Here is a 22,419-nt window from a genome sequence, read left to right on the forward strand (position 1 = left end):
CGGGGGGACGTGCAATAACACACATAGGCCACTCCGAGACATGGACGTACAGGACGGTTTCACCACCCTAAAAATCCTCTGTGCCCTGCCTATTCTAGGGAGTATTTGGAAGTTTATTCTGTATTTGTTTTTCATTTTTCCATTGGTTGTATAGTGAGTGTGAAGAGAGAGGAGGAGACAGAATCCGAAGCGGGCTCCAGGCTCCGAGCTGTCAGCACAGACAGAGCCCGACGTGGGGCTCGAACTCACGTGCTGTGAGGTCATGACCTGAGCCGAAGTGCAACGCTTAACCGAGCCGGCCCCCCTCCCCCCCGGACGTCCCCCAAATAATGTTATTTTAAAGGAAACCCCAGTTCTTCTGGTCATTCTCTCTTAAAAACGGCGCTGCCCTGGAGCCTGCGGGGAAATGCTGTGTTAGCAATTCCTCCCACATGGGGGGGGGGGGGGGACTCTGGGGCTGGGGCCGCCCTGTGCAGGTGCCCGCCAGCCGCCCAGGTGCGCTGCAAGTCGCCACCGGCAGGGCGGCGCTCTCGGGCCGCTCCCTGCTCCCCCAGCCCGCGGAGGGGGCCTGCCCGGACCTGCGCCCCTGCTCGGGGGCGGGGGACGGCGCTCAAAGAGCAGAGCAGGGCAGAGCCAGCCGACAGGGGCTCGCAGACACGGGGCAGGGTTCCTTTTGGGTACAGGCCCTGCGCAACGGGGCGCAATGGCACCTGGATTTGTACCTCGGGCTCCGGGGGCAGGGCGGAAAGCCGCCCGTCTACATCGGTTACTCTCAAAGCTGGTTTGACCTGGGGCCGAGTCCCCACAAGTCCCCGGGGAGGGGCCGAGGGGGAGACAAAATTAAAAGGCGTCCAGCGCCCTCTGTGCTAGCAGTGGATGCATCGAATCAGAGAAGATGCGCCAGCGTGCGCGGAAGAAAAAAATATATATATATAAACTTAGGGACTAACTTATTTGAATGGCCCAAACGTTCCAGGAAGAGCACTTCTGGCCCCATTCTGACCCTAGCCAGTCGCCCCACCTCTCTGAGCCTCCTCTGGAAAACGGAGACGCATTTATTTTGAATGCTTTAGCCTTTTTATGAAGGATAGCATGCTTTCTGCACCTCTCCTGCTGTGATTTGAATTTGCCACTCTATGTTTTAAGATTTATCCACGGTGATGCACATAGCTCTAATTTAGTGGTTCTCAGGTGGAGGGGGTACCGTCGTTACAACTGGGGTGTCTATCACAAGCCAAGGGTGCTGCATAACGTTCCAGCGTCCGAGGACAGTCTCCCCCGCAGGAACGATGCCCCCCCCCCCCCCCCAAAACGTCAGTAGCGCCGAGGCTGAGAGACGCTCTCCAGTTCACCCGTTGTAACTGCTCTGGGCCACACGGGCAGTTCCCCCGTCCGGCTTCTCCTTGAGGGGTTTGGTTTATTTTCATCATCACTCCCCATTCAATACTTCCCCGATCACTCTTGTATGCATGTTCCCGCTCCTCATGCTGGATTTTCTCCAGGAGGCTTACCTAGGAGTGCAACTGCCAGGACTCGGGGGTGAAAAGCACATTGTACGAAATCATATACTGATTTATATCCGCATGTTTCTCTTTTGTAAAGAAATTCTTACCGGGCGCCTGGGTGGCTCAGCCGGTTCCGCGTCTGAAGTCGGCTCAGGTCATGATCTCATGGCTGGTGGGTTTGAACCCCGCATGGGGCTCACGGCCTGGAGCCTGCTTCAGATTCTGTGTCTCCCGCTCTGCCCCTTCCCCTGCTCATGGTCTTTCTCTCTCTCTCAAACATAAATACACATTAAAAAATTTTTTTCTTTAAGAAATTCTTAATATATTGCCCATGTTATTTTTTTATCTGTTACGTGCATTTCCCGTATCCTGTCTCAGTCATGGCTTGTGCTGTTTCCCTGGTGTCTTTTGTGGTATGCAAGATTTTTAGTTTAATGTAGTTGAATGTATCAGTCTCCCAAAGGTTTCAACGCACTCCTTTTGCCTTTTGAACCGCCTGAATTTTCTTTAATTTTTTAATGTTTATTTTTGAGAGAGTGAGACAGAGCATGAGCAGGGGAGGAGCAGAGAGAGAGAGGGAGACGCAGAATCCGAAGCAGGCTCCAGGCTCCGAGCTGTCAGCACAGAGCGGGGCTTGAACCCCGTGATCGTGAGATCATGACCTGAGCCGAAGTTGGACGCTCAACCAACTAAGCCACCCAGGTGCCCCACTCTTGAACTTATTTTTATGCACGGCATGAGGAAGGGATATAATTGTATTATCCACTTCTCATAAATACAACCAAATTATGTTAGCGCTATTAATATTTTCAAATTTTTATTTTTGTCCAGCATTTTGTTTTGAAAATTTTAAATGTAAAGAAACGTTAAAATAGGGCGATGAATACCTCAATGCCTTCTGCCTGGATTCACCAGTTCTCAGCATCTTACCATGTTACACATTTTCTATGTGTCTATCTGTCTAAGCTTTTGGTTTTCACTGAACAATTTCAACACTATGATACCCCACTCCTAAATACTGGAGTACTTATTTCCAAGGAATAAGGACTTTTCAAAACAGAACAACAATCCTGTCATCTACATTTGCTATGATTATCTAATTTGTGGTCAAATTTCTGCAATCATCCCAAAATTCCTGTCGTTTTTAAACAGATTTTAACTCTGGGACCAATCTAGGATCACACCTTACATTTGGTTGTCCTGTCTCTTCAGCTTCCTGTATGTAAAATATTACACTATTTATTTGAGAGAGAGAGAGAGAGAGGAGAGAGCAGGGAAAGGGTAGAGAGGGAGAGAGAGAATCCTAAGCAGGCTCTGAGCCATAGCGCAGAGCCTGACGCGGGGCTCGATCTCAGGAACAGTGAGATCATGACCTGAGCCAAATCGAGAGTCGGACACTTCCCCGACTGAGCCACCCAGGCTTGGCGTAGGGTAGGCCTTGGTGTATCCCTCCCGCAGCGCGGGATCAGGAAGCACGAAGTATTCATTCGCCTCGTTGTTGGTGATGCTGAGTTTCGTCACTTGGTTAAGGTGGTGCTGGCCAGCTGCCTTCGTTGTCGTTAGCCCGTAATTTAGGGGACTCAAGTACACGCTGAGGGTGGGGGGAGAGCTGAGTTCCACCAGGAACACAGTCACAGGGACTCTGGGGGCCTGGTCGGCCCGTCGTGTAGGAGGAGCACTTGGGCCAGGCAGTGGGGACTCCCTGCGAGGAGCTGGGGTCTCGTTGCCCTGGAGCCCTGGTTCTGCGCCCCGGGAAGAGGGCTCCAGGAGGAAGCAAGAATGAAAGAACGGGGTTTTGCGTTTCTTTTTCAACTGCAAAAGACCCCCCTTCGGTATTCAGGACACATCGCTCAATTTTCATAAAGCAGGTTGTAAAGGAGGGTGTATACAAGATGAGGCCTTTATTATTTTAAGAAATAAAACAGAGGGAAAAGGCAGCAGCAAGCAGTTCAGTGGTGGAAGCTTGGTTCTGCACTGGAGAGACTGGATTTGCACCCTGGACTCTGCCTCTTCCTGGCTGTGTGACTCTGGGCAGCTCGCCCACCCTCTCTGTGCTGGATAGCCATTGTTTCTTTGTGCCTTTCCTCTGGCTGGGGAAGAGAGACCATCTCCCTTGGTAGGGGGGGAAATGCTGGACACAAGGCAGGGCCCGCCTGGTGAGGACCCAGCAGGAGGCAGGCCTGGGACAAGGGCAGTGCCCCTGGCAGCATCTGGGCCCTCGGGGACGGCAGCGAGGGCCTCTGGCCACCGAGGGCGGGATACTGCCTTGCCTTCGTACATCTCGCTCCCCTGACACGTGCCTTCGAATAATCTTTTCTGCTCAGGTCACCCGGAGTTGGGTTTTGTGCTGTGCCTAAGCTCTCTGACCAGGACACCTTTGGAGCCTCGGTGTTCTCAGCTGTAAAATGGCTTTGTTAATAAGGCCCACTTCTCGGCTGTATTGCCAGGATCCTTGAAATGATGGTCAAGCCTGACCACGGTGCTTATGACTGGGTTTAACAAATGCTGGCAAAAACTGCGTGGGTTTGCTTTATGGAAAAGTACTAGAAATGTATATCAGAAAATATTAACTGTTATTAGCTCCGAATGGAGGATTGTGGGTGGTTTTAATTTTAAAATTATTGTTAGTTCGCTCTTCTGTATTTTCTAACTTGCCTGCCGTCTGATTTGTGTTTTAAAAAGGAAAAATAAACAACCTTCCCCTCCCTGGGCCTTTGCCCTTAACTCTTCTGGCCTGAGATGTGCCGGGGTCCTTCTGGGACTGGGGGAGGCTGGCCTAGCCAGGAGTGCAGGGCCCAGGCCAGGGGTGCAGGCAGGGGGCAAGCCCCCTCCAAGCCCTGCCCACCCCGGTCTGCCGGGAGATGCTGAGGGCTGATCCCGAGGCGCCCATAAATGTCTCATAACTGTGACGCATGGCAGGGGAGGCAGAAACCGCTAACACGGCAGTCCTGTTTATTTAGAGGGGGCAGGTGGGGGCAGGGGGCAAGGCGAGGCTGCCTGCCGAGGGGCGGGTGGGAGGCATTTCCCAGACAGCAGAGCTATTCGGATGAAGCCAGGCTCCCCAGGGCTCCTTGCTCTGCCCGCCTTAGAGCTCACTGCAGGGGCGCAGGGAGGAGGGAGAGGCAGGCGGGAACAGAAATGACTGCAGGCCCCACCCTGGGCCCCCCGGGCAGATGCCCCCTGCCTGGGGTTTCCAAGGCTGCCGTGGCCCTGGGTTAGACACTGGGCTCTGAAGTCAGGCTGACTGGGCTCAACTCCTGCCCCTGGGCTTAGCTAGTGTGCTTTCAGGACAGTTACTTCTCTCCTAGCCTCCCTTGGTGGACCTCCACTTCCCCTTCCCAGAAATGGGTATGACAGTCCCTTCTGCAGAGGACAGTGGTCCCCTCACCCTGGGGCAATTTTGCCCCCGATCTGCAATGCCTACATCCACCGTGGGTTATCACACCAGAGCAGGGGTTGCTAGGATGCCGCTAAACATCATAGGGTGCAGAGGACCACCTCCCGCCACCCTCCTCCCAGAAGCATCCAGCCCTGAGGTCAAAGGCACTGAGGTGGAGAAGCCTGTCCTGGGTGAAGATGAGCATTTAGTGCCACAAAGCGTGCACGGCGCCCGCAGATGGCGGCTCACATCCAAGCCGGGGCACGGGGACCTTGGCCTCTTGACCTCTCAGAAGCAGGTGTCGAACCTGAGCTGGTGGACGGGGCGCACTGTTTCAGAGAGGCTGGGCTACGACTCTGGGCCCCGCTGACCTTGTTTCCTCCTTCCTCCCAGCTCCCTGGAAAATGTCAGAGTTTTCCAAATGGCCGCTGGCAACTTTCCCTGCACCCTCCTGCTGAGGTCGGGGCCCGAGTGGCCTCCGCAGGGACCCGGGCTGCCGCTCTGATTTACGATGAACTTCACCTTCCGGCCCTCGCTCAGACCAGTCCCAGGGAAGCTGACACAGCGCTGGTCCAGCTGAGAGAGGTCGGAGAGGGCAGAGAGCTGCCCACAGAGGCCCCTTTCCTTCTGGACCCCTCACTCAGGAGCTTTCCAGGGACACACCCAGGGCAACACAATGGAGAGTGCGTGTGGGGCCAGATGGCCCCTCCCTCACTTCTGCTGACTGAGCACCAGGGGGAGGGGTAAGAGAGCAGGGCCAGAGCCCTAAACTGGGCCAACTAAAGCTGGGTGGGGAGTGGGGGGGGGGGGGAAGGGGAGGGGCCTTTAAGGAACTTTCTAGAAGCCCCACCCATTGCTCCTGCTTCCATTTCATTGGCCAGAACTGTGCCACGTGCCCATTCCTATACACACGGAGCCCCAGAGAGGTCTTATTTTCACTGGGAGAAGTTCTGTCAGTAAGGAAGAAGGTGAAACCACGGGGGGGGCTACAGAAGGCACTTCCGTTGGGAGCTGCCCCTGCAACCTGGTGTTGGGGATGGGAGCTGAGAGACGCCAGCAGAGTAGGCCTTTGGCCTTGAATCCTATTTCATAACCAGTTGTATCTCCCCCTCCCTGTGCTGCATTACAGTCTGGTTGCCCTCGAGGCCAAGTTTTCTTGAACTGGGTTTTAGCCTTGCTTTGGGGGCGAGAGCGGGGGAGGCAGGTCTAAACTGCCCAGCCTGGAAAAGAGTGGCTGCGGGTGCAGGCCGTAGAAGCAACTGGGAACCAGAACCGATCCGTGAGGTTGGGAATCTTCTGGAAGGGAGCCGGACCTTCTTGAGAGCAAGCAGTGGGAAGTACAACCACCCAAGGGCAGGACAGACCCAGGGGACCCTCCCATGGCAAAGGGCCTCAGTTGATGGGTCCCATTCTTCAGTGTCCTGTCACAACTCCCAGGCTGCCGCTGGGTCCCCTTGGCCACCCCATGTGTGATCCTTGGGAGGGAAAGGGGAAGCAGAGGGGGGTCCGCTGTGATTTTGGTCTACGGATTCCAGCTCGGGGCACTGGGAGGAGGCTGACACTGGGCCTGAGACACGGGTCTGAGAGACAGACCCATCCTGATACATAAATCGGAGCATGGGAGTCAAGCTCGTAGGATGTACCACGTCACTTCACTTTGACTTCTCAGGACATCAATGTCCACCACGTGCTTTTGAATTCAAGGACAGCTGGGGAAAAGTGCCAAGAAACTTTGGACTTTTTCTTTTTTTTAAGGGAAAGGAGGAAGACAACGATCTGGGGGAGGCCCTAACAGGTGGGTCACTCCTGGCCAACGGGTGAGAGGGCTCCGCTATCCACACCGGCAGGAAGCAGGGCTGACCGTTGTCATTCACGGAAGGGCCCAGAAGCAGGGGGAAGAGTTTCTCCACGGCTATTTTGGGCTCCTCTTTAAACTCCGAACCCTGCTGAGCGGACACGAACACAGAAAGAAAACAGCTCCCGGAGGCAGCAGTGAGCAGACTCTTTACTCTGGCGGATTATACACCATCAACCACCTGTTCCGGCTCGTGTCCCCCTTAGAGGGGCCGGTGAATACAAACAAAAATAGTTCTCTACAAAACCAAGTTTCCAGCCTTCCCAACCCTCCTTCCTAACTCCCTCCCCCAGACGGTGAGTTCCTTGGTCACCAGGCCTCACGGAGTCTGGTGGGTTGCAAAGGAAAACAAAGAAAGAAGAGTTGTAGGCAACAGGAGTTCGGGGTCCGCTGGCCTATGGTAAGCCAGGGACAGGCGCAGGGGGTGTCTGCAACAGTCGCATATGTGTGTGTGTGTGTGTGTGTGTGTGTGTGTGTGTGTTGGGAGGCAGACCTGGAGGTGTTGAGGTGAGAATTTCTCCCCACCCGCTGTCTCACCACCAGCAAAAAAGAAAAAAAAAAAAGGGGGTGGAGGGCGGCGGGTGATACAAAAGAAAACCTAAGACCCAAATCGCAGGCGGCTGGGGCCAGAGCCCCCACAGCGCCCCCTGCGGCGGCGGAGGGCAGTGCCGGGGCGGGGGCAGGTGCCACTGACCGCGGCGGGAGGAGGCGGGAGGGCTCTGCTGTGTAGCACCTGGGAGCAGCTCGGGCCGCACCCTTCTCGCCGCCCGGCCTCGGGCGCCGGCCCCCGGGCCCTCGAGCCCCCAGGGCCGCCCCCCGGGCGCAGGGTCCCCTCCGGGCCGGGCTCAGCAGCCCAGGCGGGCGGCCAGCCCCAGCAGCAGCAGGCAGCCGAGCAGGGTGGCGGGGCGCGGGGCGGTCCCGGGCGCGCGGTCGCAGTCCAGGCCGCCGTCCTCCGCGGCGGGGTCGCAGCGGGGCTGCTCGCAGCGCACGCCGGTGTAGCCGCGCGGGCAGGCGCAGCGCTGGTTCTGCAGGCAGGTGCCGCCGTTCTGGCAGAGCAGCTGGTCATCGTCACACACGTTGGCTGCAGGGCGGAGGGGCGGTTAACGCGGGCGGTGGCCCGGTCCACCCCCGCCCCCCTCGGTGGAGCTTCTGCGACTGGGACGGGCCGGGGGGGGGGGCGGTGTTGGAGGCCCAGGGCGCCCTTGGTGAGAAACGCCCCAGCGTGGATGGTGACGGTGGCCAGGCGAGAGCTGGCCCCCGTCTCCTTCCCGCCACTGCCCTCGGCTCTCCCCGCCCACTGGCCTTGCGACGCACCTGCTCTCTCTCCTCCAGAGCTTTGCACCTGCCTTTCCCTGTGCCAGGAGCGCCCTTCCATCATCCTTCCCAGGCTAGCGCCCACTGTCCTTTCGGTCTCGCCAGGCCACCGCTTGCTCGGACAGCTTCCCACCCTCCCGCTCCGCAAACCCGTCCTCGTCAGCCAAATCCCACCAACCGCCAACTCCGCCTCTGCCTCCGACTCCCCGCTCAAGCGGCCCCCAGATCCGCCGCCTCCCGGTTCCCACTTGGCACCGGCTCCATTCCCCGGTCGCCTCAGGCCTCGCCCTCCGCCCCGGGCCCCGCCCCGACACGCCCCTCGGCCGCAAGCCCCGCCCCGACGCCCGTGGCCCCCGCCCCCGGCCGCAAGCCCCGCCCGCCGGGCGCGCACTCACGGTAGCAGCCCTGGCGCCAATAGTGCGTCGGGAGGCAGTCGTCGCACTTGGGTCCCGCTGCGCCCTCGCGGCACTCGCAGAAGCCGGTCTCGTTGCACCGGTCGTGCACGGAGCCGATCTGGTTGCAGTTACACTCTGGACGGGCACGGGCACGGCGTGCGGTCAGGGCGAGCTGTGGGCGTCCTCCGCACCGACCCCCGCCCCGCCCGGCCCCGCATCCCTCCAGCCTGCCCCCCGCCCTTCCCCGGTGATGCACCCCACACCGTGTCCACGTGCGCCCACGGCTGCCCGACGGGCCAGATCTCGAGGGAAGGCGGTAGCATCCATTAGCCACTCCCTCCCCCTGGCCCCGGGGGCAGCCCCAACCCCTCTCTGGGCCTCAGCCTCAGTCTGTGTAACTGGAGGGAGCGCTGAACCTTCCCAGATCCAAAGGGCTTTAAGATCCATGACAGGTGGGAGGAGGCTCATCGGGGCAGGGCATCCGGGTCGAGGGGCTACTGGGGGAGCAGGGAGCACACAGGGTGAGAGGAGGCCTCCAGCCTCCCTCAGCCCCTTCCCTGTTGGTTTCTTGGCGGGCCTCTGCTCTGTGGGAGGGGGCAAAGGTCCCCACTCTGGGAATCCTTGAAGCAGAGGAGGCAGAGAGAGGCAACGAGAGAGAGAGAGGAATGTATCCGGGAGGCAGGGAATGCCTCGACTAGGATCGGGAAGCCCCACCCTGTCCCTACAGCTGGCCAGTGTGCCATCGGCAGCACGGTTCCATTTGGGTCACTTTAGAGTCGATGGAATTATCTGAAGGCCAATGCCATAATTCAGACTGACCGCTCCAGCCCTGTGGGCAGCCCCTCCTCTGTGAAGCCAGAACTGACCTGGTGGGCGGAGGATGGGCAGCGGGATGCCAAGGGGGCTGGGCACCCGAGGACCGAGCACCAGCCTCCAGTGGAGACAGAGGCAGGGGAGGTGGGCAGCCCTTCCAGGCTGCAGGGCGCTGGCTGGGGCCTTGGGTCTGGCCTTTTGGGATGGCCTGTCTGTGCCCGGGCCCAGGGCCCCCACAGATTGCTTCTCTACCCCCAAACCAGTCCTGGAGCAGAGTGTGAAGAGAGCAGATGGAGTGCCCCCTGGGTCTTATAAGCTGGGCCTCCGCTTATGAAGCACTGGGGGGCGCCTGGGTGGCTCAGTCGGTTAAGCGTCCGACTTCAGCTCAGGTCATGATCTCACGGCCTGTGAGTCCGAGCCCCGCGTCAGACTCTGTGCTGACAGCCTCAGAGCCTGGAGACACAGATTCTGTGTCTCCCCCTCTCCTGCTCATGCTCTGTCTCTGTCTCAAAAATAAATAAAAACATTTAAAAAAATTACAAAAAAAAAAAAAATAAAAGCACCAGAAGGACTTTGTTGGAAGAAAAGCTTCAGCCACGAAAAATGGGTTGAAAACCTTTGATCTGGAGGCTCCTGGGTGGCTCAGTGGGTTAAGCGTCTGACTCTTGATGTCGGGCTCAGGTCATGATCTCACAGGTTTGTGAGTTCGAGCCCTGCGTCGGGCTCTGCCCTGACGGTGCAGAGCCTGCTTGGGACACTCTCTCTCTCTCTCTCTCTCTCTCTCTCCCCAAATAAATGGACTTAATAAAAAAAAAAAACCCTTTGATCTAATCCACTTCTCCGTTTTACAAGCAGGGAAACTGAGGCCCATAGCAAGCCCTAGAACCAGTCTTTGTAACTAGTGGTTCTGCAATTCCAGTGTCTGTGGGAGGTTCCTCATAGAGCGGATTCTGGAGCCTTCTGTCTTTGGAGACGCCCAGCTGACGTGGGCCCCCCCCCGCCTTCCCGGGGGATTCGGACACAGGGGTCTCGGGACCCCGCCCGCCCGCCCCACCAGCAGCGCCCACGCCGCGCCCCGCGGCCCGGCCCGAGCGGCTCACCGATGCACACGTTCTCGTCGTCCAGCTCGGCGGAGCCGTTGCGATAGTAGCCCAGACGGCAGTGCTGGCAGTGCTGGCCTCGCGTGTTGTGTTTGCAGCTGACACACGTCACCACGTTCAGGAAGTCGATGTAGCTGCAGCGGTTGGAGTGGCCGTAACACTCACAGTCTGGGCCGGCCGAGCGTGAGAAACACCACGGGTCAGTGGGCCAAGGGAGACCGGGCCTTCCTGCCACCCCCTGCACCGTGTATTGGGGGAAACTGAGGCACGGGGCGAGGACAGACCAGCCCGGGGCATGCAGGGAGCAGGAAGGTGCCGCGGGCCGCCAACGCTTCCCTGTCCCAACGCGGGAGGAGACAGGAGGTGGGTTCGCCCAGCCCACGGGTTCCCACCTGGCCCCGGGGGGCAGGGATTCAGGGAGGGCCAGCGGCTCGGAAGGATGCCCGTGTGATGCCGGGGCGACTGGGAATGATTCATGCAGGGAGGCTGGGTCGCGCAGCCAGCGTGAGCGCAGGAAGGACAGTGCCTGGGGGCGCGGCGCTCAGCGCGGCACCCCCCGGGGTGACTCGGCAAAGGGAAGATGCGTGCATGGGTTCCGGGGCGAGATGGAATGGGCCAGGAGCTTCCTCCACATGCTGCTTTGGAAGATCACTGGACGGAAAACGCCCACCTGCCGGACCTTTTATTATTAGCCTGAGCTGTTCTGCAAACGTGATTGGCGACAGAGGGCCTCCTCTCGCACAGCCCCCTGAGAATGGGTACTGTCTTAGGGTTTGTGCCCCGGGCGTCTCTCTCCGCCCCCCTGATAGTCTTGGCCTGGCTTTGGACTCTTACTGCAGGTACACGGTCCCACCCACACCGAGGACAGCCACCTCTGTGCCATCCTGCCGTTTCTCCCAGCCCTCCCCCTGCTCCAGGGACTGGGCGAGTCCCAAGACTGCCGGGCAAGGCATCCCGAAGGCATGGGAATTGGCTCCCCGTCCCAAGAAGGCAGCTATCCCTTGGTGTCCCTCCTCAGGGGCTCAGCACCCCCTCGAACAGGAAAGCCAGTGTGACTGCCCTTGAACAGGCAAGACGCTGGCCGCCCTCCTGAAACACCATCTGTGCATCTCTGGAGGACCGAACCTCCCTTTCGTGATGGGAGAGGAAGGAACTGACGAGGTCTTGGTGGTCAAGGGCATGGGAGACCTTGGAGAAGCGAGCCTCGGAGCTGTGCCCAGGAGGAGGTGGTGGGCCTGCCACACCTTGACCTCCTGGACCTGCCCCCTCCGCCTGTCCCCCCGGGAGCAATGAGAAGGTGAGCCATCTCCCAAGTGTCTCAAGGAGTGGCACCGGTGACCCCGGTGTTCCAGCTCTTGCTTCGACCAAGACGGGCCCCTGGGCTACACCTCCCAGGGGAGCTAGGACAGGCTATTTCTGGAAGCTCCGGTGCCTGCCCTGTGCCTGCCCACTGTGCTTCTGACTCATACCTGCTCCCAGCTCCCTTGGGGAGGGAGGACTGAGGGAAGAGAGGCTTGGTTTCACCTTGACCCAGCTACTCTGGGAGGGGTTTCGGAGCCAGGCATGGGTCCTCCGTCTTGTATCACCGTTTTCCAGTGCAGGTGGGGGGAGAGGTGGCTGAATCCAGCCCGGGGCCATCCTCTTACCTTGGAATTCTTCAATGGGCACCACTTCAGCAGATTTGGGCTTGAGCTGGAAAGGTCTGGAGGCCGGGGCAGGGGCGGGGGCAGCAGCAAAGGTGCCCACAACTTGGAGAGACGAGAAATACGCTCTTTCGTCGCCACGGTCCAGCTGCCGAGGGCAGGCTGTCCGAGCCCAGGGAAAGCACAACGGAGGGTCCCATGGGGCCCTGGGCACGTTCACCTGCTCAGATCTGAGGGGGCACAGCACATCCGGGAGCCACGCAGAAGCAGCCCTCTGCCTCCGGTGCCCCTTCGGAGACCACTTACACACTCGGCTGGATTAATTCTCCCAAATTACTTCTCTAGCCCCAGCATCCCCCGACAGCATGCTAAGTGCTTTGCTGACGCTGAATGATTTTCTGACTGATTGCGAATATCGCTTAGCTCTCTCCTCTCCTCTCCAAACTCCCGTGGGCATCAAACCCAGAGTGTGCACCTGGCATACGAGGCTCTGGCATCTCCCTTTCTGAAGCAATCCCCACCCCCCGCTCCAGCCACAGCGAGTCCTTTCCTATCCACGGACCCCCCCCTGCCTGCAGGTGTATCGAGCCATGAACCCAGACAGCACCTGCCTTCCGCATCACAACTCCCTGGGGCCCGGCCCCATCTTTGTGAGTGAGCACGACACTATCCCGGCAGCAAAGTCGGCTCCGCTTCCCTCTGGGAGTCTGCGGTGCCCTCGTCGGTCCCGTCCGGGGCAGGGTAGCGAGGGCTCCAGAGGCCCCATCACCAGGGAGGGAGTCAGGGGCCTCCAGCTGCTGGGAACCGCAGACCCTCACTGGTTGCGGCTCTAGCTCCAGAACTGCCTGCCAGCAGAGGGCGCTCAGAGCCCCGCTCACGGCTCCTGGAGGGGCCCGGGTTGCTGTCCAGACAGGCTTTCGGACCTAACGTCCAGGGAGCAGGTGAGCTGGGCTGGGGACGGCCTCCCGACTTGGAGGGTCGGGCAGGGCCCCCGTGTGCTTCAAGTGAATGTCCATCGAGGCTACAAACGAGCCTGTGCGCGTCTCCTCCCCCTGCTGTGGGACACTGAGGCTCTGGGCTTGGTATCGACACCATCGACGGCGCCCCCTGCCCTGTTGGCGGGATCCCACCACCAAGCCTTTGCCCCGGCTGGTCCCGCCGCCACCTGGAATGCGCTCTCTTCCTTCATCCACCGGTAGTCGCCCCTGGGTCTGAGGCCGCCACCCCATTCCTGCAGGAGGGCCTGACCCTCTCCGAACTCCCCTCCCTGCCCTGGGGGGTCCTGTAGCTGACAGTGGCAGGGCAGGATTCCCGTGGTCAGGGCAGAGTCCCCACTTAGCTCCGAAGCCCATGGGGGGAGTGTAGGATTAACAGGGGTTGCGTCTGGTGTCGTCACACTGGATCCCTCTAAGAAGGTGAGCGCTGGGGTGTGAGCAGATGGCTCTCCGAGGCCCCTCCCCTCAGCTCCCGAGCTTCCTCTCCACCCCCCCCCCCCCCCCCCCGCCTCCCGGCACCTACACCTGCTAACTCCGCTACATAGGGAGGGGCCTGCAGTCTAAGGAACTTTCCCGCCCCCATACCTTCTGCACTGGAGGGCATCTGGGGCCCGGGGGAGCTCTCCCCGAGGGGGGCAGCTGTAGATGGCCTGATCCACTCTTGGGGGGAAGAAAAGGAGAAGCCCAGTTATGCGACAGGGTGGGGCTGGGGGATTTGGGGGGCACCCGGAGTCATCACACACCCATAGGACCCTTAGCAGAAGCAGCACGGTCTACACTGGCCAAGTGGAACTGGGTCCAGGTCTACGGGAGAGGCAGCGTCTACACCTACTACAGCCTGTGACCTGAAGCCAGAGAAGAGGGGGGTGGGGCTGAGCCCAAGAACCTGCACACTTTGGGCCGTCTTTTCTTCGACGGGACACCTGATTATACGACCCTTCTGCCCTCCCTGTGTTGTCCCCGAACCTACTGAGGGTAGAGAGGGATCCAGTCCCGTATTTGGGCGCAGACCTTTCTGTGCCAAAGTCCCTGGCTGATGGCTGTAAAGGGGAGCAGGGGTCATCAAACGCGTCCAGAACGGTCTTTGAAGGCTGCCTGTCCAACACCAACGCGGGGACCGGAGCCCCTCCACCATCTGACCCGCCCTCCCCAGCCCACAGCGTGGGCCCATTTTCGCCAGGGACCGCGATGCGAGTCAACCCCCAGGGTCGCCGTGCCTGTCCCCAAGACTAAGCGGCCACAAAGCGGGGGAAGCGGGCAGGGCTGGCGAAGGCAAGGCATGGCTCTGCACTGAATTTCAAAAGACAAACCCAGAGGGACAGGGGAGAAATCGGATTCTTTCCACTTCTTAAAGGGATTACGCACGATGCCGGCTGGTGGGGAGAGACAGAAAATCTACCAGCTAAAAAGTGCAGGAGACTTTCCAGCTGGGCGCTGGGAGCCTTTGGGCATCGAATTGACATTAATACGGGGCTCAGTGAGGAGAAAAGGCTGCAGGACCCAAATTGGCAAGGGCTTAATTAGAGCCGAAACAAAAGCAGCCCCGGAGCCTTTTTGCTTTAGAGCCTTTCTCCCACCACCCTCTGCGGGCGAGGATTAGTGGTCCTGAGCAGCTCTTCCTGCCCCACAGCCTCTGCCCTCCAGACAGCTAGACATCGGCAAGACGGAGAAACATCTGGGCCAGAGGGTCACGGGCCCAGCTGGACTCCGGTCAAAGAGTCTGAAGCACCTGTCGGGAGGCACGTGGGGGGACTCAGGACCTTTCTGGGGGCTGGGAGCCGGGGGCAAGAAAGACCCCTGGCTGGGCTCTCTGGGACACGCTCAGGTGCACGGGAAGAACAGTCTCACCGCGGCCTGTGTCGTGTGCCAAGGCCAGATGGAGGTCCCTTCTGTTCCTTGGGAATCAGGGAATGGCTCCAGCTGGGGGGGGTTTGGGGTGGTGCTGGGTGGCCGTGGAGGCAGCTATCTCTCCTCTGGAGTCAGTGAGCCCCGAGTTCGAATCCTCCCTGCGCGTCTCTGTAATCCTATTTATTACCTTGAGCGGCTGCCTCTTTCTTTCTTCTCAAACAGCTTTATTGAAGTATAGTTTACGTGCCATGAACTCCACCTGCTTCTTCCCAAGCCTTAACATCCTCACCTGTGGGACCAGGAACTAACGGTCCTATCCCCTCGGAACTGTGGGCCCAGAAGTCCACACTCCGCCAACTGGAGGGACCGTCATTATTAGTGGGGGTCCACGTACATGGGGCCCAGGGAGGGCACAGGCTTCAGCTGCTAGGAGGAGCACTGACCTCCGAGACACGGGCTGCTGGGGTCACTGTCACGCTGGAGCCACCTCCTGCCCCAAAGCGCCCTGCTGCCCTCACTGGGGTCACCACGCAAGCTGACCACGACCCACTGAATGAGGAGTGCGCCTTCTCACCACCTGGGTCCCGGGGACCCTCGTGATTCGCACCCACCTCACCTGGCTCGCCGCCCTGATCTGAGCCTCTCTTTACCTCCCAGCCGTGCAGCTTGCCCTGAACCGCGTGCACCAAATCCGAAGCAGCTCAGAAAATGGGTTCAAGGTTACTCCGTGTGTGTGTGTGTGTGTGTGTGTGTGTGTGTGTGTCCGGTCCCCACCCAGACAGACCACTGTTTGCAGGCAGACACAGCACCCGCTATAGCGAATTTTGCTCCCGTGTCCCCATCACAGATGCTGCAAAATCAAGCACAAGCCTCAGGCGGCCAGCTTATGTCCTGGCATTCCCAGCATGGACCCGGCCTTCACCCCAAAGAGGACCCCTGGGCCAGGAGGCTCCCCTGTAACTCCTGAATCTCCTGACCAGCCCCTGCTTCCTGCAAATACCGCCCTCCCTGTGGAGAAGGGCAGAAATCAAGAGTGGGGGGGTGTCACCCTCTGGGTCCCACGGAGGAGCTAAGCCAGATGGCCCAAGAACAAGGGGGACTTTTCCTCCGCAGGTCTGTGCGCAGAGGAAGGAAGGGTCACGGCACCGTCCAAGGAGCGAGGCGCCCCTGCCGTCTCCTCTCTGCTGCGGCTCACTGCCGAGCTCCCCTTCCCAGCTGGGACCAGGGAGAATTCCCTCGGCCACGTCCTTCTGGCACCCTCTGGGAAGGATGGATCGTTTCGGACTCCTGGCGTTTGCAGTGGGCGGGGACAGGGCATTTCCAGCACCCCAAGCCTCAAATACACACCAATCCCAACTTCGGAGGGGAATTCAAACCAGAGAGCGGGTGTCTCCGAGCCTGTCCGTCGCTGCGGACCCCTAAGAGTGGCTGCTCCGGTTGACGCGGTGTGGGATGCTCGCCCTGGCCTAGCCCTGCCCCCCCCTCGCCCCTCCCCACGCCGCCCAGAAAAGCCCAGCAGTCCCCACTCTAAAAACCCGGGCCCAGAGGTGCCCTCCTGCCTCGCTGATCAGAGAAGCTCGTCCTCTTGGCTCAGTCTGTGCTGTGCACTCCCAGGGGTCGGCTGCCGAGGCGCCGGGGGCACAACAGGGTGTGGGGTGGCGGCGCCTGGGGCAGAGCACTGAGGCAGGAGCCCCCCTGGGAGACAGGCTTTGGGCGCACTTCGTGTGGCCTGGATGTCACTAGGCCCCTCCCCCGGTTCCTCGGTCACCCCGTTCTCTTGGCCATGCTGGTCTCGGGGATCCTCCTGAGCTGTGCTTTGGGGGGCAGGAGGTAGAAGGGTCCAGGCTAAAGTGAGCCCCAGATCCTCTGGCTGGGGCCCAGTAACAGATGGGCCCGGACGGCCTGGAGGCCCCTCAGCCCCACACTCTCATGGCTCTAGGGTCTAGTGTTCTCTAGTCTAAGAGCCAAGCCCCTATAGCAGGTGCACATCACAGAGGTGGGGGAAAGGCCGGGACAGCTGGGCCGTAGCTGGGCACCCACCTGTGGGCTGTGGGGTGCTGGGGGCCCCGGGGCCCCGCGCAGCGGATGTGGAGAGGGCAAGAGTGCTGGGGGCCCCTCTCATGGCCACGGTGGCCACAGGGGCTTTGGGGATGGGGTCCTTCCGGGGCCTACCGATGCCTGGCAAGAGATGAGAAGGGGAAGAGAGGGTGGAGGTTGGCGGGGATGGGGGGTTGGCGGGCGTGGGGGATTGGCGGGGATGGGGGCAACGCAACAACTTCCGGCCTCACTGAGCCGGCCAGCATCCCCTCCAGAATCCAGCTTCCTCTGGTACCTTCTCTGCGGCAGGGAACGGCCCAGGGTGGGCTGTGGCCCCGCTCAAGCATGTCTGAAACGGGAGGTGTGCCAGTGGCTGACTCGACACCGGCCAGTCCTCTCCTGCTAACTCTAAAAGCAGACGCGCTACCCACCTGGGGGGAGGGTGCCAGGATTCAATGAGGTCCTGGAAGGACCCTGCGTAGCTGGTGCCTGGTGCTGTGAGGGCTTGAGAGCCGGTGGCCTGATGATGGACGTGAGGACGACACTCACGCCCACCTCTCCCTTCCCCCACCCCCCTCGGGCCTGAGCTGGATCCCAGCTTACCTGTCCCAGCCTCACGGGGCTCGGGGGACTTCTGCCACTGGCCAAGAACAAGGGACCCCCCCCACCACCCTGACTCTTGCCCGGCAGGAGAGGGAGACATGGGACGGGGTGGTTCACCCAGGGGCTGCGGGGACCCTTTCCAAAGCAGCACTAACCAGGAAGCTCGAGGGAAGAAATGGGAGATGCACTGGCTGCAGGCACAGCACAGGGGACCGGAGAGAGCAGGTGGAGGTGAGAAGTGAACGGGGGGGCAGTTAGAAGTGGGGAGAGGCCGGCGGCCACGGGCCAGGGAAGCCCCTTCTTTTCTCTCCCGTTCTTGCCAGGAGTCGCAAAGAGGCTCGGGCCCCAGGGGCCTTCCCCAGGGCAGCGGGCTCGGAGCGTACTTACTGCCAACAGCAGAGCCTGCGGCGGCACCTGCGGGGAGAGAAGGAGGGTCACTGGGCCTCTGGCCACCTCCTCCCTGCACAGGAGGGGATGGCGGGGCTGGGGGAAGGAAACCTGGAGGCGAAGATCCCACTTCATCCTGAGCCCTGAGAGGAAGGGGCCGCCTTAGCCCATTTTGCAGATGCAGAAATGAAGTCTCAGAGCCGTGACTTAACCCCGGGGCGCCTGCTGGTAAGTGTCAAACACTCCACTGGGGGCTTCACCCGCACCCTCTTCTTTGATTTTGGACTCTCAGGTCCTGCCGTGCAGGTGGGGGCCTTTCTTCGGGGGTGCCACCAGGCACAGGCCACCAGGGAGAAAGCACCGCGTGGGTTCCCGTCTGGGGACATGTGGACGTGGCCGAATGACTCATTGAAAAATAATCATAGCAGCTGCTATGTGCTGAATGCTTGCTATGTGCCAGGCACGTGCCCAGCACAGCCCCCATGGGGGCCTTTTAGTCCCCACACAACCCCACAGGGCTTTGGGATGGGCCTGATTCCACGGATCAGGAAACGGGGCTCCGGGTGAAACAGCCTGTCCGAGGCCACAGGGCTGTGAGTGGCAGAGGCCCTTCTGTCCATGCGTGTCCGCGTCCCGGGGGGGTGATGGAGGTGTAGGCCATGGTCTGACCGGGGAGTCTGGAGATACCATGGTAAGAATCATCAGCACCGGAGGGAAGGAGCTGATGTCAGGCTTTCCCCCCCCCCCCCCCCGCCCACCCCTGACCAGGTGTTCCGGAAGAAAGAACAGGGGCAAGGATGCCCCTTGGAACCCTGGGAGGCCCTCCGGGGGGAGGCTGTGGTGTGGAGAATGGGGTATGACCCCCCCCCCACCCTCAGTGAGCCCTGCAGGACAGCCAGGGACAGATCAGGGGACCCCTGATCTCAGAGGGCCTTGTAGGGGAGCATGGGGGCTGGGCTAGGATTCTATTCTGAGGGCCTGGGGGTGAGGTGTGATGAGGGGAGGGGGCACCCTGGTGAGGAGCGCCCTTTGCTTGCAGAGGGGAGGGGACTGGAGGGGCCCTGAGGGGAGGGCCACTATTGCAGCAGCAAGGGAGGAGATGGGGAGCCAGAGCTGGTGGTGGTGGAGGGGAAGGTCCAGAGTCAGGGGTGACCCCCCCCAGACTTTCAGCTTGGCTCCCTAGGTGCTGGTGCCATTTACTGAGATGCAGACGTTGGGGGGGGTGGTGAGGGCAAAATTAGCCTGGGAGTGACTTGTTTCTGTCTGTATCTTGGGGGCTGTTTTCTTCTCTTTGTCCTAGAGAAGGTGGGGGTCCCAGGGGCGGGGACAGCGTTAGGCTGAGGATACTAGAATCTCCAGCCTCATCTCTGCTCCCGGGTATTCCAGAAGAAACCCCTCCTTCCCCGGGGGCGGGGTGGGACTCTGGGGAAGCGGGGACCAGCTCCAGGAGCTCCCCAAAATCAAGGGGCTTCACCTGCCCCTGCAGGATGGAGGGGAGAGGGTCCAGAGGCAAAGCCTGGTGTGTGTGTGTGTGTGTGTGTGTGTGTGTGTGCGTGCGCGCGCGTGGGTGCCCGTTGCTGGCTGGACAAAGCAGGTGGCCTGCAGGTCTGTGAGACTGTCAGTGCCTCGTCAGGAGATTCCGGCAGATCCTTCCAGGTGGAGGATGGAGAGGAGGTGGGGCAGAGAGCAGGGATGGGGAGGCCAGCAGGACAGATATAGGGAGGCAGACTGCCAGTCAGAGAGGGAGGTGACAGCCACTAAAGAAAGGCCTCAAGAACCGGTTCCAACAAAGAGATGGGTCGGGCACCTGGTGGGGAGGGAGCCGGGCAGGGTGGCTGTCAGCGCCCAGAGCTCTGGGCGCCTTTGAAGGCCCAGAGTGCTGTGAGTGCCTGGCAAGTCAGACCTTCAAAGGCCTGTCGCCCAGCACAGGCACGACATGCCTGTCATGGCCTCGCTGTGAGGCCTCCAGCTTTGATCAGCCTAAAGTCACATAAATCTTTCACGTTGGCGGAGGGAGGGCACCAATGGAGGGGCTCCTGCGGGGGCGCCGGGGCGGGCAGGTGGGCGGGTGGCCCCGGGGCAGGACGCCCAGTGGCTGGCACATAGCTTGCTGCTGGACTAAGGCTGCTGGGCCTCAAGTCTGCTCATCTAGAGAACGGGGGTAATAATAATCCCGCCCTCGGGGCAGCTGTGAGAGCTGAGCGAGAAGCTGTGCGTTTGTGCGTGGTGCAGCGTCTCTACCGCAGCTCGGGGGCTCCCTGGGATTCGTCATGTCATGGAAGCAGCCATGGACTATGCTGGGGGTCCCTGGTGAGTGGGGTGCCCCGACCGGTGCTCACGATGTAGGCACGGATGGGCACGCCCCAAGGAACACGTTCCCGGCCCGGGAGGCTGAGCCCGGAGGAGAGGACTGTGCAGAGAGCGAAGGCGGGGAAGGCTGCGGGGATCTCAGGCCAGGGCCTCAAGGGACCGCCCTGGAGAATGGGCTAATAGGAGACCCGCTTCCAGGAGCGAATCTGAGGGTCGTGGTGACCACGCAGCGTGTGGTGCCCGTGTGGCCGGTTGTACATGCTCCACGGACGCCGGGTATGAGGGGCGGTGCTGAAAATCACGGCCAGGAGGGAGGGAGGGGCCTCCACCACCCTCCTCCTGACACCCTGTGGTGCCTTCTCCCAGAGCCGCTCAGCTGGGGTTTCCCTCTGGCCGGCGGGGGGGGGGGGGGGGTTCGGTTCCTGCAGGAGGCAGGCGGGTCTTACTTACAAGGCCTGACGCTGGCAAACACGGAAGACGCGGGGGCGCGAGTGTACGTGCAGGCACGCTCGCGTGTGCGTGCACACGCCCGCACGCGTGTCTGTGCGCACGTGTGCTCACGTGTGCGTGCGCGACCCACGGCCCCCCCCCCCCCCCAGGTTGAAGGGCGGGAGGGGAACAGCCTCGCCGGCCGGCGGCGGGTGGGGGCACCGCTGGGGGGCGCTGTGGCCGCTCGGTCCTTACGTACACGCGTTGGGAGAGCCGTGGGGCAGCGGCAGGTAGGAGCCAGCGCGCCAGGACCGCGTGCGGAAGTTCCTCTTGCACTTGCCGCAGTCGGGGCCCGTGGTGTTGTGTTCACACTCACACTGCAGGCTGCCCTCGCGCACGGAGCACAGGCTGGCGTGCAGGTTGCACTTGCACCTGGGGGGACACGGAGGGCCAGAGAGGTCAGTGCACGTCGGGGGCAGGCGGGCAGGGCCCCGGGGAAAGGAGAGCGCGGCCAGGAGGCTAGCACCCTCCTTCAGGACCGCAAAATCACCCCCCCCTCACCCCCCCCCCCCCCCCCCCCCCCCCCGCCCACCGCCCTGCTCGGCAGGGAGCACAGCCTTTCAGTCCCTTCCCGGGATGGACAGAGCTGCCCCCCCCCCACCCAGTCCGCTCCCCTCGCTGATGGTGTTTGCAGGGCCTTCCTGCATCTCGGGGCAGGCTCACGCGGCGACCTTGACCCAGACAATGTATCCTCATCATCTTTGCTCGTGACGGAGGCAGGTTGGCGGGCGGCAAGAGCCACTCACCAGCCCTCCCCGTGCAGGCCAGGTTCCCCCCCCCCCCCCCCCCCCCGCTCGGGCTGCACCCCTGCTCCCCGCCTACGCCCACGCCCTTGAGGGCAGATGGAGAGAACCCCCGCTCCCCCACCCCCGGTCGGTTCATCCACACATGTATTATTCATTCGTTCATTCAAATATTTATAGGCAACTCATTATTCTGAAATCCGGTAAATAAAGGGAGGGAGTCAGGCATGTCCTGTCTGTCCTGTGTAAACTGTACCTCCGGGTAACCAAATGTGGGATGAGGGGATGTTTCTTTTTATAGAAGCATCCCAGCCAACAACGGGAGAAGAAAGCAGGACTAGAAGGCCACCGTGGAGCAGCCCTCACTCCATGCACGGCTCTGGGCTCTGGGCTCCGAGCTCTGAGCGTCCGCAGCCTGCAACCTCACAAGAGACGGCCGGCGGGACGAGGCTTCCCAAGGGAAGGGCACACGGGACCCCGAAAGCGATCTCAGCCAAACAAACGGAGCTGGAATCTGATCAAGCCAACTGATCAAGCCGGCTATGAATTTGCAGCAACTACCAAGGACAGAGAAACACACTAAGGAACACCAGCGGGACGCAGTCAGCCAAATCCGGACAGAGGGGACTCTGGAAGTGACGAGCCAGGTTCTTTACCGGATGAACTACAAGAGGGCAAAACTTGATGGGGGGGGGGGGGACCTAGACCAAGAGACCAAGAGAGGCCTCAAAGGCATCAACCGAAGGCAGGGCGAGGACCTCATCTGAATCTTGGTTCAAACAACCTCTGAACACAAACAAGCAAATACTATGTCTGTTCACGAGACAGCTGGAAATTTGAAGACTGTATCTGACGATCTGAAATTAACGTTGATTAGGCGCGGCCATGGCGTTGGGGTTCTAGTTCTTTAAAGTCCTTATCTTTTCGAGACACAAGCCGAAGTCTTTACAGATGAAATTATCTGGTGTCTGGGATTTGCTTCGGAATAGCACGGAAAGGAGGC

At 60.6% G+C, this 22,419-nt stretch overlaps 1 protein-coding gene across 15 annotated transcripts in view; it reads right to left on the reverse strand.

Annotated features, from left to right (window-relative positions):
• Positions 1-6,871: 6,871 nt before the first annotated feature.
• NTNG2 (netrin G2) overlaps positions 6,872-22,419 on the reverse strand; it is a 66,953-nt gene continuing 51,405 nt past the window's right edge. For 5 of the 15 annotated variants that reach the window (XM_053204460.1, XM_053204466.1, XM_053204455.1 and 2 more), the window contains 9 exons: positions 20,873-21,045; positions 17,875-17,901; positions 16,888-17,025; positions 13,585-13,659; positions 12,008-12,109; positions 11,041-11,109; positions 10,362-10,529; positions 8,449-8,583; positions 6,872-7,820 (listed from right to left, as the gene is read on the reverse strand). In XM_053204460.1, the coding sequence (XP_053060435.1) occupies positions 7,585-7,820; positions 8,449-8,583; positions 10,362-10,529; positions 11,041-11,109; positions 12,008-12,109; positions 13,585-13,659; positions 16,888-17,025; positions 17,875-17,901; positions 20,873-21,045 (1,123 nt within the window). In that variant the 3' untranslated portion in view covers positions 6,872-7,584. The remainder of the gene's footprint in view (positions 7,821-8,448; positions 8,584-10,361; positions 10,530-11,040; positions 11,110-12,007; positions 12,110-13,584; positions 13,660-16,887; positions 17,026-17,874; positions 17,902-20,872; positions 21,046-22,419) is intronic. The other 10 variants (XM_027035456.2, XM_053204462.1, XM_027035458.2 and 7 more) reach the window with 8 other exon arrangements.

Source organism: Acinonyx jubatus, chromosome D4 (assembly GCF_027475565.1).
Source record: "Acinonyx jubatus isolate Ajub_Pintada_27869175 chromosome D4, VMU_Ajub_asm_v1.0, whole genome shotgun sequence".
Taxonomy (NCBI): domain Eukaryota; kingdom Metazoa; phylum Chordata; class Mammalia; order Carnivora; family Felidae; genus Acinonyx; species Acinonyx jubatus.